The following is a 23556-nucleotide window of genomic DNA, read 5'->3' as shown; positions in this document are numbered from 1 at the left end:
GAGAGTGTTGGCGGGGTCTCTTGGCAAGAGCACAGCAGACACAATGAAATGGACAAGTGCATAGTAAAAATCACAAATATTACATCATTTAAACATTGTTTAAAGTACATACGGAGTGACTGAACCAATCTTTGTCATAGAATACACTTGTTTGTTCACATTGAGTTGACAGTTCGAAACATTCTTGTGCCCATTCATTTATTTTCAAGATCTGAGGTGAATTAGTCAGTGTTGTTTTCAGTACAGCTAAAAGGCTGGGAACACAGAATGATATTCAAACTCACGTTAAACGCTTTTAACATTAAATAAAGCACATAAACAGTACCTGAGATTATCATTGCCATACTTTGTGTTGCTGTTTCAGCCGCAATGTCGCAGAGAAATAGAAACGGTTTCTAAAATAAAATATTTGCGTGTCGCCGTCGCGGCTGGTTAGGACAAAAACTCAGATTAACATGGAAAATATATCTTTAGGACACGGTGTAAGGCTGAACACCGTTACTTACAATCCTCATTTTGGCTGCGTGAGATTCTCCAGCTTTGTTGTTGCTGAGCAACCAAAGCATGCGCTGTTAAAGCTCCGCCCTCTTCTGGAAAACAGCCAGGAGCAGCAGCTCATTTGCATTTAAAGGGACACACACAAAAACAGTGTTTTTGCTCACATCCAAATAGGAGCAAATTTGACAAGCTGTAATAAATGATCTGGGGGGATTTTGAGCTGAAACTTCAGACACATTCTTGCAACACCAGAGACTTATATTGCCCCTTTTACAAGATGTAATATAGGTCCTCTTTAATATATCCCACCCAACCTTCCCATTTCATTATGAAATTCATTAATGCAAGAAAGAAAACTGTTTATTAAACAACATCAGCTTACTCTAACAGCTTCAAAACAGTCATACACCTTGTTAGCAGTGAGAGTGAGAGACCTCAGCATCATCAGCCAGCTGGGTTTGTAACTAGCGTTTTTAGTCTATATGGTGACTCAATGTTTAAAAACGGGTATTTATAGAGACAAGTGTCTGTGTCCTTGAAAGTGAGAGAAACGGTTCCTTTCATAATAGAGTATTTTAAAATCCCCGTCACTCATAAAAGGATAATACAGGCAGCAAATGATATCTGTGATTGGACAGAACTGTAAGCGGGCTCCCTGAGGACCATGGCACACTCTCTCTCTCTGTGATATTCTCTATTAGTGCCTATTCTTCCCTCTACACACATTTCCTGTGCTTCTCTGTTGCTCTGGCATTGCTTGCTCTGTTGAAACCATGTCTGCCCTACACTTACCCCAAGGCTGATTCTGTGTTTGGAAGGGTGGGAAGCAGGGGGAAGGGCAGGAGGCAACCGGGTTTAGTGTTGTCCCTTGTACCGACCCTCCGGGCCTCGGTATGTATCTACTCAATGAGATGATGCAAGTGTGTGTGAGTATTTGCATTTGTGTGGTTTAAGGGAGAAAAAGAGACACTATTTGTTGGGACTGTGGAGGAGTGCACCCTGAAGGGAGCATTACAAGAGGGAAGGACTAATGTATAAAGAAGGAAAGGATGTAAGGACAGTTATAACAGGAATAGGATGTGGATGTGGTTGACGGATTAGGGGCTGTTTACACTACACCATTTTGTTTAACTAAAAACTGAAAACTTTTTATGCGTTTTGGCCATTCATTTACAGGACAAAAATGTTTTGAGGGCCTGAAAATGTAAACTTTTGAAAACGTGTTTCAAAAGTGCAAGTTTTTGAAAATGATACTGTTATTGTTTCCGTGTAAACTACAAAAATGTGAATATTTGTAAACAGTGAAGTCATGTGGATTTGTATTACATGTTCAGTCTGTAGGTGAGTAGTGTTTTTTTACAAAGTGACATCGCCATCTACTGGCCTGGCATGCATACTACACAGTGTTGGCGGTAGCGCATTACAAGTAACGCAAGTTACGTAATCAGATTACTTTTTTAAGTAACTAGTAAAATTACGCATTACTTTTACATTTACAACTAAATATCTTAAGTTACTTTTTCAAATAAGTAACTCAAGTTACTTTGTTTTCCCATTTATTGGCTGACAGCTCTCCTGTCACCATGTTTAGTGAAATCAGGAGTAAGGGTTTGGTTTAGTTACTTATAATTATGCATAATTTACTGTTATTAGTAAGTACATGTAGTAACGTGTAACTACGTCACCTTAAAATAAAGTGTAACCAAAGTAACTAAGTAACACAGTTAGTTACTTTTTGGGGAATAACACAATATTGCAATGCATTACTTTTATAGGCAACTTTCCCCAACACTGATAATACACCATTTTTAATCGCTTTCGCAGATTTGTGTGAACGGGGATCATTTGGACAATGTTGTCATCAGTACATGAAAAACGCAAAGGAAAAAATTTTCTGTTTTTAGTACATTAGTACATTGCACCCTAGACTGAATGACGTATTTCTGTTCAGATCAGCAGATGCGAAATGGGTAAGCACCTGCTACATATTAGCATCTGGGGAACAGTATTTGCAATTATGTTAGAAATGTTCAGGATATTAAAACAGGAGTGAGCAACTCTAGCCCTCGAGATCCACTTTCCTGCAGAGTTTAGCTGCAGCTCTAAACAAGACACACCTGAACAAGCTAATCAAGGTCTTCAGGATTACTAGAGAGCAGAACACTGGATCTCAAACCAGAGATGTGCCCTATGTTAAAACAGCATGTTGCAATATTTATAAAATAGTATATAAAATCAAATGTATTTAATAATCAATACAATACAAAACATTTTTTCACTCAAAACACACTGGTTTGATATGCATTCTCAGTTAATCTTGACTAGTGTTGTCTAATTACAGATGCTGGATAAAAAAGATTGAATTTAAAACTTATCTAGTGCTGCCACCAAGTGTCTACATGCAAAAAAGGCATTCTTCCTCTGAATCCTGATGAATGATCACAAATAATGCAGTATACATTTCATGACAGCTGCATGAGTAAACACTAAAACTTACAAACTGCCAAACTTAAATGGAGAAGAAAGGGGCATTTTAGTCTCTTTTCTCACTGGATCGCAAAGTCTCACATAGGAACCTTTTCCAGCCAGTCCGAACCCAGGATAAACAGGCTCTGTAAAAACAGTTTTGTGCTTATAAATGAGACTCATGTTGTCGGAAACATTGTAAAATGCCAAGATTCCAGCCCTGTAGTTTAAATACACTCCTATTTTGGAGCCACGCGATTGATTCTTCGAAAATATTGTCTTATTGTCATGCCAAAATTCAATACTGGACCAGTAACACCGAAGTCCCCATGACTGTGTATTTCTCCCAAACAGAGTACGCTGCTTGCCTTTCCTACGGACCCCTTGGTAGGACACAGCGATGCAGACCCAGGTGCCCCCGCCAAACTCCACCTCCCAGTATTTAGGGGACCCTCTGAGACCTTCATTGCAGAGGATCTGTGCCCTGCAGTTAAATCTCTGAGTGTGTTCAGGATAGTCCTGGGTCAGGTGTGAGGCTATAACCTCTCTGTCGTCTTTTCTCAAGACGAGACTTTCATGTGCTGTGCTGGTATTAAAAGTGAGCTTTGATGCATCTGAGGTGAAAAGAAGCAATATTAGCACAACCAACATACAGTAAGGAGGTACATTGCATAACTTTTGCAATTGCCAAATTATAAAATAAAACATTTTCTGTGCTTTCAGTTCAATACTGTAAACTTACACTGTAGAAACTCCCCTCGAGTCTTTGGTGGTGGTGATGTTACGATTCTAGTGTTTTTCACTGCAAGTAAAAATGGTTAGGGTGAATTGAAGGCATATTATAATCATAAAATATATATTTAAATAAAAACTTCTACTAACCTTTTCTGGAAATTGTGAGTAAACTCAACTTGCTGGTCGTGTTTAGCTTTTCTACCAGTTCATTAACTGCCATGGAGTCACGCTCGAAGGAATTGTATGGATGCACGAGGAAGACGAATGATCTTTTATACTTGGTCAGCGAGGGCAGAGACACAGCGCTCTGAAGAGAGTACAAAATGCTTTAAATGCACTTGAAATGCTGGTCATTTTACAAGGCAATCCAACAAGAAGTTGTACCTCATATTGTAACATAGGCAAAAGTAATTTTTAGCCCCCTCCTTTTCAGGAGGAAAAAAAACTGTAGGCTTACATAATCAAACACTGCGTTTTCAAAGTTGATATTGTGGCTTTATATGAAAATACACTTGCATGTGGCATTATATTTTTATGATTTTACCAAAATCAAGCTCAAATGAAGTTACTAAGTTTTTGACCAGCGAACGTTGTGTTTTGTCCGTAATTACAATGGCTACATCGGAGGCAGTATGCATCGCGTTATGTTTCCCTCAAGTTAAAGGTTATATTTGTTGTTTGTAGCTATGTTGGTGCTCAGGTATTCTGTCATTTGGCCAAAATCTCACGTTTTAAAAGATGAAGCGCTTCGCACATTATATTTAAGCCTATGTTATGACTCGACGACAAACGCCAGACTAAGAGACTCTTCTCCGCTCCTTAAATACATAAAGGATTAGTCTTTTTATATAATATTTCTTGAGTAAAGAAAATGCGGTACTTATTCAAAGAAACAGCTTTTTATTTGCCTTTTCATTGCAGACAAGCAGAGACGATCAAAGCTGCAAGCGGCTCGTGATAGAGGCGGGATGGAGGTTGTTTTAGGAGGTTGACTGACAGTTTTAGGAGCCAATAGAGTTACGAGCTTTAGTCACAAGATCTTTTAAAACTTTTCATTGGTTAAATATTTGCAAAGCCCACAGACAGACATAAAGGGTGACCGATAGTCAAGACTATAGAATAACACAAGACGTGTTATTCTATAGTCTTCTAAAGCCAAGAGCCAATCGCCGACTGGTAAAGTCATCGCGTCACTTCAGCGGCCGTTAGAATCACCGGTTTCTATAGAAACAGTCAGACGCGCTTTAGGCGCATGCGCATTAGCTTGATAAAAAATTAAAAAAAATTGTCATGATTCGAGCGTTTAGAAACTAAATTTATGAGTCGGTTGTTGTTTCACTGGTGATTTCAAATATGAAATTTAATCGTAAGGTTGACGAACAGTTTCGGAAAATCTGATGTTTCCCCATTCAAAGAGATAGGAGCTGCATGTCTTAAAGGGACTTTGCCAATAGTCATGATTTATGGGGAAAAATTAGAAAATTTACTAGGTTTCTGCCAGACAGCGATATTATAAATTTTATTAATTTATGAAAAAATGTCTTATTAGAGTCCTAGTATTATTAATAAAATAATAATAACAATTTAAAAAATATATTATTTCTTCTCATTGTAATTGTATGTGCCAGATGCAAAAATCTGGCCCTGCCAACAAGCATCCATTTCTACATCTGTTTCACAGCCATTTCCAGTGACTGTACCTCAAGAAACTGAACATTGTTGTTCGTATGAGAGAGCAGCTCCAGGTTTAGTAGATCAGCATCTAAGGTCTTCATCTTACTGATCTCCTGGAGTATAGTCTTTATGAATCCATCCGCTTGCTTCACTGCAGTCTCTGTCTGACCTTGGATCAGCTCTGTCACTTTGGTTTGGTTGTCCTTCATTGACTGGATCATCTCAGTGAACTCTCTCTCATTCCTGTCCAGTGCCTTATTTGCTGAAGCCTAATAATGAAGAGGGATGGAGTCTTAAAATTAGCTACACAAGCAATACCATACCATAAAAAAATGAAAACAGTTACAAGTTCAAAGCAAAGTTAAATCCCCTCTAACCCTGAAAACCTCAACAGCTTGTCTCAGCTCTTGCACGTCTTTCTCCTTTGCTTCAATTATATCAAGGGTCTGCTTCTGCAACTCCCACAACTTAACCTTAAAAAGAAACAGGAATGCAATTTAATTCAGTAGAACAACTTCTAGTGTTTTTAAGCCTTTTTATCACTTTTATTGGCACTGATAGTACAGAAAAATTAGGCTGGTGTTCGGCCATTTTGGCATAGGTGCTGAACTTTGCCATCATGGGAATAAAATGCATGTTAAAATATATATTAAAACAGAAAACAGCTAAACTGTTTTTACTGATTTTTTTTTAAATTTATTTATCATATAAATGTATATTTACACATTCAGATTTCCTCTGTGTATTCATTCAAATATAGAGTGCATTAGTGCCCGCCCACTTCTCCCAGCGCCGTTGGTGCCGGAAGTGTTTTTCCATTAATATCCACATAGGGATTTAAAAAAAAAAAAAAAAAAAAAAAACTTTTATAAGCCATGAACTAAGTCAACCAGCTGCAACGTGAATCACAACATCACATTTTTTTTATTTGAAGCAAAATTAAAAATGAAAGAAAGGAAAAATATAAAAGTATTAATTTAAAGTTGTTGATTATATCTAGAAAAATAACATTTCTTTTAAGGTAATTGCAATACACACACACACACACAGACACACACACACACACACATATATGTTGACTCTTTTTTTGTTGACTGACAGGTGGCATTTTCTATACAGCATCATGGGTAGTGTAGTTTTCTCCATGATTTCCGTTGTTAAACATTATTATTTTTAAAAATACATTGAAATAATGTGCACAGATGGTTTCAACAAAAGCATATGCCATCGATTAACAAACTCTGAACTCACAGTGGGTCCGTCTTTGTTTATAAGTTATTGTTAAAAACAATTTGCATGCTATTCTGCCTTTTTGGGTGTGACTTATGGTAGACGTGGAAGGAAATCCTGGTTACCAAAGTGAGCTTTCATTTCAATTTGGATATTTCTATATCCAAAAGATTTTTTTTCTTTTTTGGGGGAAATTGGTTAGATGCCCTTTTTTACGTGTACTGACTCTGAAACATCCATGACAAAAAATATATAATTACGCCCACATCGCTCTCTAGTTACTAGTATCGGTCATTACAAAACCATCATCAACTAAACACCAAGTCCTGGCTCAGACTTAAGAATTTCTGACCTGTTTATTGGCCACCTCTTCTTCCATTGCAATGACCTCATGACCTCTGTGTTTATCAGTAATGCACAGGTGACAGATGCAGCGTTGGTCCGTGCGGCAGAACACCTCCAGCATCCTGCCATGATCAGGGCAGATGTTCTCCTGCAACGCTACACTCGGCTCCACTAGTTTGTGCCTCTTTCCCACGTGCAGAGTGTTATGCATACCAAGATGAATATCACAGTATGATTCTGAACACTCCAGACAGGTCTGTTCGGCTTTGCGCTTCCTTCCGACGCACGCATTACACTCCACATCTGCGGATCCACTTGAATGAAGAGCTGGAGCTGTTTCCTCCATGATTGTGGATGTGCTGGCACTGGCAGTACTTGACTGAGTTTCGTTTCTGGGGAAGTATGATTATGGCACTGGCAATGCAGAATTCAAACATTAAGGATAAGGGTGTGGTTTGAGCGCTGGAGCAAGGGCAATGACTCAGAGGACTGCTATTGATAAAACCACTGAAAGAAGCCAAGCTTTATCCATTCACAATAAATACATGTCATCTAACAGAGGAAGCAACAACTCTACTGCACTATATATATATATATATATATATATATATATATATATATATATATATATATATATATATATATATATATATAGCTGAATTTTCAGCATCATTACTCCAGTCTTCAGTGTCACATGATCCTTCAGAAATCATTCTAATATGATGATCTGCTGCTCAAGAAACATTTAATGTGTACAATTGTACAAAATATTTGTGTACAATATTTTTCAGGATTATTTGATGAATAGAAAGTTCAAAAGAACAGTGTTTATCTGAAATCTAATCTTTTGTAACATTATAAATGTCTTTACTGCCACTTTTGATTGATTTAATGCATCCTTGCCGAATAAAAGTATTCATTTCTTTAATTTCTTTTCAAAAAAATAAAAATACTAATTCTTACTGACCCCAAACTTTTGAACAGTAGTGTATAATGCTACAGAAGCTTTGTATTTCAGATAAATGCTGTTCTTTTGAACTTTCTATTCATCAAGGAATCCTGAAAAAAAGTACACAACTGTTTTCAACATTGAAAATAATCATAAATGTTTCTTGAGCAGCAAATCAGCACATTAGAATGATTTCTGAAAGATCATGTGACACTGAAGACTGGAGTAATGATGCTGAAAATTCAGCTTTGCATCACAGGAATAAATTACTTTTTAAAATATATTTAAATAGTACACAGTTATTTTAAATTGTAATAATATTTCACAATATTACTGTTTTTTTACTGTATTTTTAATTAAATAAATGTAGCCTTGGTGAGCAGACGAAACTTCTTTTAAAAACATTAAAAATCTTAGTGGTTCCAAACTTTTGGACTGGACTGTATATCTTCAGTGTCACATGATCCTTTCTTTCATAAATCAATCTAATATGCCAATATGGTGTTCAAGAATCATTTCATAACATTATTATCAATACTGAAAATAGTTGTGCTGTGTAATATTTTTGTGGAAACCGTGATACATTTTTTTAGGAATCTTTGATAAATTTAAAGTTCAAACGAATCGCATTTTTTCCTCATGCTCGGGGCATGAAAGCAACAAGATTAATATGAGCTTCAATTTTAATCAGTGTCGTTTTAGGAATATGTCACGTATTTGCTTATAAGTTAATTTTGTTTGTTGTTTGCTTTGGATGAACCCTCAGGCAAACAAGGACTTCAAACAACGATTACATGTTGCAGACTTCACAATGCTGTTGTTCAAACACAAGGACACAAATATATTAATGTCAATGTATGACAAATTATGAGCTGTGTGCTAAAATTAAATACTAACATAGATGTATAGTGCACTACAGTAGACATGCTGCATTTAAATAACATATTAATCTATAAAAGTACAGTACAATGTTCTCACATGACCTTGTAGGTCCTTTCTAAGTGAAATGGTCTGCAGGAAAGAATAGAGCTAATACAAAAGGAGCGTTTCAAGTTGGCGAGCAAAGTTGTCATTCCGTTTTAGAGAAATGAGTGCTGATCCAGTGCTGGAATTAATTATTTTTTATATTTTGCTGTGTGATTGTTATGGCTGTCATAATATGTGGGACGCAACAGAAAGCGTAAAGTTCACTTGCACACAGATGCATGCTTTCATTCTAGTGAAATGACAAAACAAATGCTAGTAAATTGGTGCTTTTAAAAGGAAGGCTGCCACTTCAGCAAGCGTTGTCATAGGATGTCTCAATTTGAAGGATCCTTGGAAGGATCATTGGTATTTGGCCCAAACCCAGAGTACTCTCCCCGCATTCTGGTTGGGAAGATAACCAGGCAAGTGTGAGGTGACGGGGTGCTGGAGGGATGCTGTTGAGGAACATAGGTGAGTCGACTGCGTATTTATAACATCCTCCACTTATGCAGATTGGGTAGACATGTTGATTACTGATTGCTGACAGTGATGACGTGATGATTGGATGGATCACTTGAAAGCGCTCCTCCTGAACTTTGTTAAAGAGGTGATGAACTGAGAAATCAAATTTTGCTTGAGCTTTTGACAAATAAGAGGTCATCATACTATAAGAATATCCTGTAAGTTTTAGAGCTGAACACTTCGTCCAATAAAAGCTTTTATTGACACCAGACCCAGCAAACGACAGGATTTTCAAAGTGAGGATCTGTGACGTCAAAGGGCAGCAAGCAATGCCTCCGCAGAAGAACATCAACGCCTACTTCATCACTGCCTGTTTAGCCCCGCCCACTGATTCGCGCATGACATGCAATAGAATAGGTACACTGCAAAAAATGCTGTTCTTACTTAGATTTTTTGTCTTGTTTTTAGTCAAAATATCTTAAAGTTCTTAAATCAAGAAGCATTTTCTTGACAAGTACAAATTATTTTCTTGTTTTCAGGAAAAATAAGTCAAAATTAAGTAAGTCTTTCCTTAAAACAAGCAAAATAATCTGCCAATGGGGTAAGCAAAATAATCTTATTTCAAACCAAGAATAAGATATATAATCTTGTTTTCAGTTTGGGCTAAGATTATTTTGCTTACCCCATTGGCAGATTATTTTGCTTGTTTTAAGGAAAAAAGTACTCAATTTTGATTTATTTTTCCTGAAAACAAGAAAATAATTTGTACTTGTCAAGAAATCGCTTCTTGATTTAAGAACTTTAAGATATTTTGACTAAAAACAAGACAAAAATTCTAAGTAAGAACAGCATTTTTTGCAGTGTAGCCTAAGTAACATAGGCATATGTGGTGCTAAACCAGACTGAGCTACCAAGCAATAAACATGGCGTTGAGGACTACAAAATATTGTGCAGTGCCTGGACTCGACAGTAATGCAACATGTAAGTAACTGTGTTCATTCTAATGCCTGATCTGATATTAATGATTCATGTACAGTCAGATGTTCTTTCTATGTGTCAGTAAATCAAACCTGTGACTAAACGTCAACTTGCGTTGTTTCTATGAAAATATGAAAATAATCTGTTATATAACGGTGATTAAATTATATAAAGAAAGTGATCAAAGAGAGCTCGCTTTGCAATCGTTGGAGCAGCGCGCACTGAAGCTGTCAATCAAACAGTGCGAATTTATCAGTGACTGACACGCAAAACTCCCATTTTATTGAACAAATCTCTTCGTTATATCGTGTTTGCACTGTCAGTGAAGATGAAAGCATTTGTTAAGTGTTCAGAATTGCTTTCATGCGCTCAACATATCTCTGTAACCTTTCATGTCATGATCTAAATATAACGCCATAGATCTAAATGTAATGCAAACCTTTTCACGATTAGTTAACCTTGAGAGCTGTAATAGTAAAAACATGCTAAAAGAGAGTAATACTTGGCTTTTTCCAAAATGGAAAGATGTCAGCCAATCACAGCAGTAGGCGTTTACACTGAAGTCTCACAGCAGACACGCCCCTTAAAACAGAGCGTCCAAACCAGAGGCTAAAATCAGGGTAGCAAAAATGCCTTTTATTTATAAATTATGACAGTTTTGGATATAAAAAGCATACTAACATAAGTGCACCCCAGGAAACATTATAAAACAATAAAACAATGCAGTTCATGACCCCTTTAATAAAACATAATTTAATAGTATTTTTGTGTCGTGACACAAGGGGGCGGGAATATGTCATGTGCACTGACTAGACTGTTTTATTCTAGCATTTAATGCTGAGGAGGCCTCGAGCCAGTGTGGCCAAGTCCGCAGTTTTTCCCGTGGAATTGGGCTTGGGCTACTTTAACAGCATTGCCGTGGGTTGTTTTTCATGTCCGCGAGTTGAAGCGACCCCAATAACGTGATATTTATCCCCTGGAATGCTAGGGGAACCCCGCGAAAAAACAAGGATTTTGCCCCATGGGATGCGATTTTTACCGGGGGACCCCCCCCGAAATGCAATTGGACTAGTTTTGAGTAGCAATTGGGTGGGTTTTGTTGTGAAAACCTGGCAACCCTGACTCGCAGGTGTAAACGGGGACTAAAACGGTTTGAGCTTGTCCACGTTCGTCCACTTTCAGAGGTAGTCAAAAACACATTCAACTGGATTGCTTTCGTAGTGGAAACGCTCATGTGGTTGAATGCATTCGAACAGCCACAAAAGTCCACCGACTCTCCTTCTACTGACCGAATGCGTAAACATTATGGGAAGCGCGTTAGCCAGACGGGATTTAAACTTTGTCGCCTGAAGACCCAAGTTTGGTTTGAAGATGAAAAATGTACCAAGCACAATGTTCTCTCACCATTCCTGATTTCTGACACATTCACAGCGGTTTTGCGGCTGTCAGAGTAGAAACGAAAGCTGCATGTTCTCTGTATATTTTTCCGTTGTCTCCGGACGCGTGCGTATGTATATTGCTGTACCATGATGGTAGATGAATAAACTCAGGGTTATAGGATTAGTTTCGAGTTGACAAAACCAAACCACTCCAGTCCGGCTTTGTTGGTACCATGATGCTGATCACCAACTTTCTCTGTCAACTCAGGCTTTGATCCTGAGTTTGTGGAGCGCGTGCATATGAATGTGTGACATCAGTGGCAAACAGCCAGTCACATGCCTTGCAAAAGAGATAAACTCTGATTCATTTCTCGGAGAGAGCCAGCACGATTCAAAACACTTTCGCTGAAAATAAAGAATTTAAATGCATTTACACTAATGGAAAATACTTCCCTGTGAAAGAGGACAAATAAAAGAAATTATCTTTCTCTATCAGTGCAAGTGAAAGTAGTGAAGTTAGTTGATAGCGATAGAGACTTAAACATACAAGGTCACATGTAGTAATTTTTAAAGAGTATATTTACTCCTTATTTGGGCCTATATATGATCTATATATATATATATATATATATATATATATATATATATATATATATATATATATATATATATATATATTAATATTCATTTAAACTAAGTGCTTAATAACTACTGTTACACTAAATTTGCATGTGTGCAATGGATTAATAAAAATATAGATCATATAATTATACAAATCATATATAAATTATATTATCATTAAAAGCAGACAATTTCATCATTAAATATTTGTTTTTACTATATAATGACCTTTAATTTGGAGGAAGAGAAACTGGGAGAGTGACTTTATTGCGTTGGGTGTGTCAGTGTAACTTTGCTCACATCTGATTGGTCCAATTTCAGTTTGAGATCTCTAACCACGAACATAACCTGCCCTGGAGCAGGTTTTCCGTGGAGCGTAAGATACTATGGCCATGAACACCACTAAAAGCCAATTCACTTTCATGGTACCTAAAACCCAAACTAATCTGAAACTTACCTGGCTAGCCAGCTAATCCAGCTTCATGGTACAGGCCCCTGGTGTAAATGGGAATGTGTCTCCCTCGTCTACTTGTGATCCAATCAACCAAAACAAATCTTAATAACAGATGGAAACAGGCCTTAGGATGCAGTCTTCCATTTGAGAAGCACTCAATGTGTCCATGCAGTACATCTTTTTGGTGTACACTTTTGTTTTATTCAAATAAAAATGCATATCCCGGTTTGAAAGTGCGACTATACATTCATTTATCTTCTGGCATTCAGAATCCCATGACCAACATCAGCATATTTAATAATAAAGTTGTCAAATTAAATTTACTGCTGTTTGAAATCGCTGTGTATTGAGATGAGAATTAATTTCATTTGTTGTTCATGATATTGTTTACAGTACGCAATATTGTCCTGTCTGTGAAATAAAATGGAAATATGCCATAAAAGTCAGAAATTAAAAGTAAAAACAGTAAAGGATGTTTTTAAAAATGCATATGAATCAGGTTAGTGTTCATCAGCAGTAGTTTCACCTGATCAGCACCAGAGGTCATCATCGCCTGCTGTGTTTTTGTGATTTCTTTAAGAGATTGGTCTATTCTTCTGGGATTATATTGTCTCATTATCTCAGCAGAATAATCAGGGATGGGTTTACCATTTTGTGAGCCCTAAGCAAAGTGTAGAGCTTTGCTTTGTCCCCGTCGGCTGAAACTGTGTTCTGGGGTGAGGGGGATTTATGGCCAGCAGGGGGCCTCCCACTTTCATTTGAATAATGGTTAACAACGATACTGAGTATGTCTATTTTTGACATCTTTGCAAAGCCTTGCTTGTGTGTCACTGCAATTCTAAGCACTCTTCATTGTCATTGTTTGTCCTGGTTTTGAACTGTCAGCGTTTTTCTTGGATCATGGAATTGGATTTTTTTTGCTGGATCTTATCTACTCTGACTCTGTCTCCAGGCACATGTCTCTCTGAACTGTAACGACTTCCTTCATCATATAGTGGTTTTACTACTGTACCAGAGGCTTTACAACATGCAGCCAGATACTGGGCAAGTTCTGACAGAGGAAATGTCACAAAAGAGCCACAAATGCTGTTTTGTTTAGTGTTTTGTCCAAAGAGAACACATTTAAAAAATAGCTCAAATTATAAGAGTTTCAAATGAACACACAAATGAAAAAAAAAAAATATATATTTTCTACATCACCAAACTTGAAACTGTAAATTAGGGTAAATTCTTGTCAAATAATGTCTCTTCTTCTGCCTTAGTGTTCTCTTATCTTTAGTTTCAGTTTCTATGGCTTATCATTTCTCACATCTCTGTTTCTGTTCAATTCCATAAACAGATTTGCTCATATGACCTGTTGTAAATCAGTGCAAGGGTCATTAATGTTTCATTCTCTTTTGACTTACTTTGGTGAATTTGTAGATGAGCTCCTGAAGCAGTGTTGTATAATCAGAGGTTCTTGATTTTATCCTTCCAATGTGTTTTCATCCATCTCAGCAAAAGCTATTTTCTCAGTTCTGTCATCCTACATCAATCCTACTGGGAATGTGAAACCCCTGCAGACACCTAGAATAAAAATCATGTTGACACCTGGTTAAAAATCATTGCAAAAACACATCATTTGTTTTGCAGATGACACTTGCTTTGTGATTTTAAGTCTGGTTTGTCTAAATACTTTACTATTTGAATCATGTTCTATAAAGAATGGAAGATTATTTAATTCAAGTTAGTTTTATATTCATGTTTATCATATGGTGGCTTAGAGCAATAATGGATTACGTCATGACTGACACCGGTTCCCTCGCATATTTACTGTAAAGTTACCTGACGAATCACTTCCTTGTGTGTAAAACAGCCAACTGGAATTCAGTGCAGAGTTAAACTGATCAGATAAGCCTATAAGGAAAGTCTTTCTCACCACATATAGGCCTACAACAATGAAATAAAACAAACAAACAGACAGCTAAATAAAATATCATTCCCCATATTCTAGTTTTTATCTCTGTTTCCAAGATTTGTACTTCAGAACTTCTCAGTTTATAGTTCTGGTCCAACCTGTTTGACGCTGTGGAATAAAAGTGAAACTATTTGTAATATTTTTCAGCTTCTGCTGCACCGCTGTGGAGGTAGGTTGGTTGTTTTGTTAAACTTAAATCTACATTATTATTGTAACTTTAATTAAATGTGCAGTGTCAAATTGTCTTCTTAGAACATCAAAGAGAATTTGTTCACTAAATGATATATATATATATATATATATATATATATATATATATATATATATATATATATATATATATATATATATATGTATCATTATCACTGTAAAAAAGAATCGTTGGTTTTACTTAAAAATGTAAGTTAATACACTGAAGGCGATTGGTTTAATCAACAGAAACTCAATTATGTTATCTGAAAGTTGATTTAACAAAAGAAAAAATGTTGTGATAACAAATCATGAAAATAATGTTTTTGTATTATATATATTTTAGTCACGTCCCGATCAAGTTTTTTGTGCCCCTGATCCTATCCAAGTCATTGAATATTGAGTATCTGCACACTTCACATACAAGTTATGATTTACTTTTCCTTGTGTCAATAAAAAAATTACTTCCCATCTTCTGAGGAACAATTCTTTGGAAATGTATTTGTAAAAATGTCCCGTGTTTTTTGTCCATACAATGGCAAGTTTTAGACCCCACTGACTTTCATTGCATGCACTAAAATGCATGCATGCAATAAAAGTATATAAAATCTTCATATATATATATATATATATATATATGATTGAAATCACTTCAAAAAGGAAAATACAGTTAAGTTCAATGTGCAGCGCAAGTCTGTCATATAAACAATGTAATATAATAATAAGAACATTATAATTGTGTGATTGGGACATGGCTTTTAATTGTGAAACTTTGTCGTAATCAGGCTCTCATAAATTATATAAAAAATTGGATTTAGATTTATCGGCCAATATATCAGTTATTGGCTTTCAAATATAAAGAATTATCAGTATTGGCCAAAATATTTGTGCATTCCATATATATATATATATATATATATAAATATATATATATATATATATATATATAAATATATATATATATATATATATATATATATATACATACACTGTACTATATACACACACGGTAACACTTTATTTTAGGGTCTTTTTAACTAGTCTTTTAACTAACATGTATTTTACTAGAATATTGGTTGTTTTTTTAGTACTTATAAAGCACATATTAATGCCTTATTCCGCATGACCTTATTCTACATTCTTAATCCTACCCAATACCTAAACTTAACAACTACCTTACTAACTAGTAATTAGCAGTAATTAGGAGTTTATTGAGGCAAAAGTCATAGTTAATAGTAAATATGTGTTCCCCATACTAAAGTGTTACCCACACACACACACACACACACACACACACACACACACACATATATATATATACATATATCTAGCCAGGGGTATCCAATCGTGCTCCTGGAGGGCCACTGTCCTGCAGAGTTCAGCTCCGACCCCAATTAAACTCACCTGAACCAGCTAATCAAGGGCTGCATCCGAAATTGCATACTTCTCTACTATATAGTAGGTGAAAAACTGTACAGTACAGTCCAAAAGTTTGGAACCACTAAGATTTTTAATGTTTTCAAAAGAAGTTTCGTCTGCTCACCAAGGCTACATTTATTTAATTAAAAATACAGTAAAAAACAGTAATATTGTGAAATATTATTACAATTTAAAATAACTGTGTACTATTTAAATATATTTGACAAAGTAATTTATTCCAGTGATCAAAGCTGAATTTTCAGCATCATTACTGCAGTCTTCAGTGTCACATGATCCTTCAGAAATCATTCTGATATGATGATCTGCTGCTCAAGAAACATTTATGATTATTTTCAATGTTGAAAACAGTTGTGTACTTTTTTTTTCAGGATTCCTTGATGAATAGAAAGTTCAAAAGAACAGCATTTATCTGAAATACAAAGCTTCTGTAGCATTATACACTACCGCTCAAAAGTTTGGGGTCAGTAAGAATTTTTATTTTTATTTTTTTTTTAAAGAAATTAAAGAAATTAATACTTTTATTCATTGAATCAATCAAAAGTGGCAGTAAAGACATTTATAATGTTACAAAAGATTAGATTTCAGATAAACACTGTTCTTTTGAACTTTCTATTCATCAAATAATCCTGAAAAGAAATATTGTATACAAATATTTTGTACAATTGTACACATTAAATGTTTCTTGAGCAGCAGATCAGCTGATCTGATTTCTGAAGGATCATGTGACACTGAAGACTGGAGTAATGATGCTGAAAATTCAGCTTTGCATCACAGGAATAAATTACTTTGTGAAATATATTCAAATAGAAAACAGTTATTTTAAATTGTAATAATATTTCACAATATTACTGTTTTTACTGTATTTTTTAATTAAATAAATGTAGCCTTGGTGAGCAGACGAAACTTCTTTTAAAAACATTAAAAATCTTAGTGGTTCCAAACTTTTGGACTGTACTGTATGTGACAAAAGCAGTATGTCTGAATGCACAGTACTCATAAAAGAGTATAGGTCAAACGTCCCAGGATAGTTTACTACTTCTGGTGAGATTCTGAAGTATGCATACAATGGACACTTCACTATCCCATGAGATGGAGAGGATTTGTGAATGTCAGTGAAGCGACGTAACTGATGCTGGTAGGTCACATGATAATGACAACATGGCGACTGTAGTACGTTCAGATTACATTCATACTACATGCATTCGTACTATATAGAACATGCTTTTTTTATAGTTCGCAAAGTAATTACTTATTCAAAAAAGGATGCGATTTCGGACGCAGTCAAGGTCTTACTAGCATACTAGAAACCTCCAGGTGTGTTGAGGCAAGTTGGAGCTGAAGGACAGTGGCCTTCCAGGATTGAGTTTGGATCCCTGCTTTAAGCAAACCCCAATAATAACTAATGCATTGCAACATTTATCTGAAGGTTTGTTTACCAGACGTCTGTCCCATCGTGGGAATACAGCAGCAAGATGTTTCGGACATCTGTGTTTGTGAGCTCTTCTTGTTCTTGTGGTATGTGCCCTGAGTGTTTCTTTGTTGACATTCAACCAAATTGGCACAGAGGCGAACAATCCTACATAATGTATCACGGCACTACGATGTTCAATGCGATGAGGATCATGAGCGAGGGCTTCTCTCCTTCTGCTGACGGCATGCTGGGACCCGGAGTCTATGTCACTAGAAGCTTTGAAAAAGCTTCCCGTTATCCTCTGAATTCAAATGGAGAATCGCTTGCTGTTCTCAGACTCAGCGTAAGAGTGGGCAAGGTGAAGATAATCAATTACCAGGGTCATCCTTTACAGAAGACCTGGTCTGAACATGGATATGACACAGCGTGGGTTCCTCCTAAATGTGGCATGGTGAAGAGTGGCCTAGAGGAGAACTGTGTGCATGATCCGAGCCGGATCACAGTGCTGGATGTCATGCCAAACCTCCGATTCTGGTAGATTCTGTGAAACATAAGGAAGAGGTCAATATTACATGACTGGCAAATGAATTTACTCAACAACACACATTCTGGTTTATGATTTTGTATGTTTATTTTTGGTTTTATATAAAAACAGAACATTTTTACTTACCTCCTTAAAATATTTGTTGTATTTTTACATAATTTGTACACCTGCAATAAGACCATTTCTCTCTCTGAGCAACACAGACTCCAATTAATGAACTAATTAAAGGGTCAGTTCACCCAACAATGATATTTCTGTCATTAATTACTGTTATGAAGCGACGAGAATACTTTATGTGCACCAAAACAAAACAAAAATAACAACTTTATTTAACAATATCTTCTGTTCCCTGTCATTATCCTTACTCAGGTAACGTAGTAAGCACAGTGAAGGCTTCCGTGTTTACGCCCGAATGCCGGCTCAGTATTCAAAAAAGCTGATCAAGTTGATTTTTTTTTTTTTTTTTTTTTTTTTTGCAGAAAAAGTATTCTCGTCGCTTTATAAAGTTAAAGTTGAATCACTATCTCTCAAAAATGCTTACAGTATATGAACCTACTGTAGAAGGACTCTCAGATCCTCGGATTATTTTCTTTTAACTTTACCACAAAGTAGAACTAAAAGATTCGGTGATGGTGATTTTAGCCGTTATGCTCCTCGCCTCTGGATAACCTTCTGGAGGAAGTAAGATGTGCAGAAAATATTAATAGTTTTAAAGGATTAGTTCACTTTCAAATGAAAATTAGCCCAAGCTTTACTCACCCTCAAGCCATCTTCGGTGTATTTGACTTTCTTCGTTCTGATGAACACAATCTGAATTATTTTAATAAATATCCTGATGCATCCGAGCTTTAAAACGGCAGTGAAACAACGAGTATGAGCTGAAGAAAGTGTCTCCATCCACATCCATCCATCATAAACGTACTCCACACGGCTCCGGGAGGTTAATAAAGGCCTTCTGAAGCGAAGCGATGTGTTTGTGTAAGAAAAATATCCATATTTAACAAGTTATGAAGTAAAATATCGAGCTTTCACCAGATCGCCTTCTGTATTCAATGTATGAAGAAAGTGTACAACTCTCACAGTTCAAAACACTAACGCTACATCCTACAGCTTCCCTATTCAACATACAGGAAAAGCTTAACAGTTACACTTTCTTTGTAACTTGAATATGGAAGGCGGTCTGGCGGAAGCTCGATATTTTACTTCATAACTTGTTAAATATGGATATTTTTCTTACACAAACGCATCGCTTCGCTTCAGAAGGCCTTTATTAACCTCCCGGAGCCGTGTGGAGTACGTTTATGATGGATGGATGTGGATGGAGACACTTTCTTCAGCTCATACTCGTTGGTCCCGTTCACTGCCATTATAAAGCTCGGATGCATCAGGATATTTATTAATATTTCTCAGATTGTGTTCATCAGAAAGAAGAAAGTCATATACACCGAGGATGGCTTGACGTTGAGTAAAGCTCGGGCTCATTTACATTTGAAAGTGAACTAATCCTTTAAAACTAAATTATAGTCTGGCCTTCCTGTAATGTCTTACATATTTTATATGTTTTTCTTAATTTTTAGTTATTTATTTTTATATATTAGCCATCATAAACTTTATTCTTGTATTTTAATGAGTCTATTTTTATAGAATTTTTATACCAACTATTGTATCTATTGTTTCATTCTTGCTTGTAAAGCCACTGTGAACTGCACTGATGTTCTCTTGTTTTTTTTTGTTTTTTTTTTACATAATGCATAAGTAATTATAATCAGTTTTAACAATAATGAGCTTATTATACAAAATGCATTGACTTTGAACAATATTCATAATGTGTATTGGAGATTAATATTTGGTATAAAGTGGTAAATTATGTTTGTTTTTGTTTTTTTTTGTGCAAACAAAGCACTCTCGTCCCTTCATAAATTTTTCATTATGAAAAACCAGTATCAGTGTTAACTAGAATTTATACACATCTTACTGATTCCTTCAACATAGCTTGTTGAGAAATGCTGTTTTGACTTCTTTTGTTAAAAGACAGAATGTTAAAAACCTCTTGAGTTAGTGCAGGACTGTTTGTTTAATGATCACGTAAAAATACCAAGTGCACACACAGAAGCGGTGGTGTTTTCTAGTGGCACATACGGTATTTTATTTCTGTCACACTCTGTCATAAGACCTTTTTTTGGTTTCAGTGTGTTGAAATGGCTGGCAGTGTGACTTCACTTCTTCATATAAAAGTGAAATTCCCTTGTTCAATAAACTCAATGTTACACAATCCCCTGATATACAGTATGTCACAGAAAATAAGACGAATGTATTCCACCAACTCACTGGCATTAGCATTACAGAAATCATATAATAATGCTCAAAGAACATACCCAAAATGTATACAAGCACTATAACTATTTAACTCTGGATGTAAATTCTCTTCAACAGCATCATAACAGTCACCAGACAATGACAATATGTTATATAGGCCACAAAAGCCTTAATAAGCAGATTTTACTCAACTCTTTTTACAAACAACATTCAGCACATTATAATTACAATCTTATTAAACAAAATGCATTTATTTTGAACAATATTCATAATGTGCATTGGAATATTTTGTAAATAAAGTGATAAATTATGTTTTTTTGCACAAAGCACTCACTTCACTTCATAAAATTGAGGTTAAACCACTGGAATCACATGGATTACTTTAATGATGTCTTTACTACCTTACTGGGGCTTGAAAGTGGTAGTTGCGTAGGCTGTCAATGGAGAGACAGACATCTCTCAGATAAAAATATATCTTCGTTTGTTCTAAAGATGAATGAATGTTTGGAATGAATGTGTATTGTATATCTTCATTTTTGGGTGAAATATCCCTTTAAGTGTTCATTTGTGAGTTTCTAGATAGTTGTGTGTCATTGATTCCACCTGATCAACACCAGAGGTCACCAGTACTTGCTTTATGACACAGGTTTTCAAAGATTCACACAGTGACAAAACTTACAGACACTTCAGGTGCCCAATCCACAATGGATTATTAGTCTTTTAATATTGTGCTAACCTGTGCCAAAATAACTCCTGTTATGAATTAACAACATTTTGAAAATACTTTAAGAATAAAAAATGTACCAGCCAAGCCTGGTCTCAACTTTTGTACCAGCCAACCCAGTTGTCAACTTTTACATTTTTTTTTTTGGATATGTGTCATTGCAATTCAAAGCATCCTGCCTTGTCAGCAAGAATAAAAATCAAGAATATCTCGTCTTTCCTTTTTTTTTTTTTTTTTTTTTCTCGGTTTGAGTAATTAGATTTGTTGTCTCTCTTAGACTGGCTTTAGTTTGCATTTTAGTACTCAGTCTTGTATTACGTATATACATATCTTGTTAGGAGGTAACTTATGCCTTGAATGTTTCAGTATCAGTGTTAACGTCTCGGTTACGTATGTAACCCTCGTTCCCTGAAGGAGGGAACGGAGACGTACGTCAGTAGTGACCGACGAATTGGGATATCGCTTAGAGAGCCCTATCATCTTCGTGTAAACTAAAACAAGCCAATGGAATTGGCGTGCGATATTTGCATAATGCGCACCGCCCCCGACAGGTGTATATAAATAGGAAGCAGATGCAATCGCACTCTGTTTTTCGCTGAGGAGACAACTGGTGTCCGCACTACAGCGAGGGTACAGAAACTGTGGCGACGGGACGTACGTCTCCGTTCCCTCCTTCAGGGAACGAGGGTTACATACGTAACCGAGACGTTCCCTTTCAGTCGGTCACGTTCGACGTACGTCAGTAGTGACCGACGAATTGGGATCCCAACTAAAGCGCCACAGTTACGAAACCCCTTCCAGTGCCCAGCACAAGCTCAGCCGCCCATAGCACCGGTTGGCGGTGAAGGGGGCGAGCTTACACCGAGAGAGTCTACTGCTGTCTAACCACTACCCACTAAGTAAACTAGCACACTGGGGAAGCGAACCCGTAAGGGACGCTGCGGAAACCACTACCTACCCAATGGGGGAGGAGTTTACGTGGGAATGCACATATGGACTGGCCCGGAGGGGCAGTACGCATATGGAGTCCCTGGGATGGCTCCACCTGGTTAGGGGGAGACTCATCTGACAGGTGACAGCAGAGCTGGCTCTGCTAAGGGAAAGACACGGACTCGGCCCGTAGGGAGTTTTAAACCGTGGAAAATACACATATGGGACCGCTCACGTAGAGGGGTCACGACATATGGGCCCCAGCCAACAGACAGCGTCAGCGACGGATGTAGGCCTGGCATCAGACACTCCGCAATGTCCGAGCCGAAGGGGGAGGCGGAGGAACTCGACAGGGTTCACCAAGCGGGGAACACGACTGGAGTGAAAGTATGCACGTATCCGGCCAGTGGCGGGAATGGCATTGCAAGCCGACACTTAGAGTGGGTACAACACGTCTACCGACTAGTGGATGCGAGTACACGCGAGGATACCGGCTCTACACGTAGGCTATAAAACCTAGCGAACGTGTTAGGTGTCGCCCAGCCCGCAGCTCTACAGATATCTGTCAGCGAGGCGCCATGAGCCAGCGCCCAGGAAGAGGCCACCCCTCTGGTGGAGTGGGCTCTCAACCCGAGCGGGCAAGGCACGCCCTGGGATTCGTACGCCAAGGCGATGGCATCCACTATCCAGTGGGCCATCCTCTGCTTGGAGACAGCCTTTCCCTTCTGCTGGCCTCCGTAACAGATGAAGAGCTGATCTGAGGTCCTGAAGCTTCGCGTTCTGTCCACGTAAACGCGCAGAGCGCGGACGGGACAGAGCAAAGCTAGGGCTGGGTCTGCCTCCTCCGAGGGCAGCGCTTGCAGGTTCACTACCTGATCTCTGAAGGGAGTGGTAGGAACCTTGGGCACGTATCCAGGCCGGGGTCTCAGGATGACGTGAGAAGCACCGGGCCCGAATTCTAGGCACGTTTCGTCGACCGAAAATGCATGCAGATCCCCTACCCTCTTCAGGGAAGCCAATGCAACCAGAAGAACCGTCTTGAGAGACATTAGTTTCAGGTCGACTGATTGCAAAGGTTCGAAGGGATGACCCCGGAGAGCTGTGAGAACCAGGGTCAAATCCCAAGAGGGTACGGAGGAAGGGCGAGGAGGATTCAGTCTCCTGGCCCCCCTCAGGAATCTGACGATCAGATCGTGTTTCCCCAGGGACTTACCCTCAACTGCATGGTGATGTGCGGCAATGGCGGCAACATACACCTTGAGGGTGGAGGGAGACAGCCTTCGCTCCA

At 37.4% G+C, this 23556-nt stretch overlaps 1 protein-coding gene across 1 annotated transcript; it reads right to left on the bottom strand.

Annotated features, from left to right (window-relative positions):
* Nucleotides 1-2991: 2991 nt before the first annotated feature.
* On the bottom strand, nucleotides 2992-7294 carry LOC137003830 (tripartite motif-containing protein 16). The gene is made up of 6 exons (XM_067364088.1): nucleotides 6956-7294; nucleotides 5751-5846; nucleotides 5400-5642; nucleotides 3847-4006; nucleotides 3707-3766; nucleotides 2992-3578 (listed from the first exon to the last, which is right to left on the bottom strand). The coding sequence occupies exons 1-6, from the start codon at nucleotides 7292-7294 to the stop codon at nucleotides 2992-2994; spliced, it is 1485 nt and encodes a 494-aa protein (XP_067220189.1).
* Nucleotides 7295-23556: the final 16262 nt, after the last annotated feature.

Source organism: Chanodichthys erythropterus, chromosome 16 (genome assembly GCF_024489055.1).
Source record: "Chanodichthys erythropterus isolate Z2021 chromosome 16, ASM2448905v1, whole genome shotgun sequence".
NCBI lineage: Eukaryota > Metazoa > Chordata > Actinopteri > Cypriniformes > Xenocyprididae > Chanodichthys > Chanodichthys erythropterus.
This window is presented reverse-complemented; position numbering and strand designations above follow the sequence as displayed.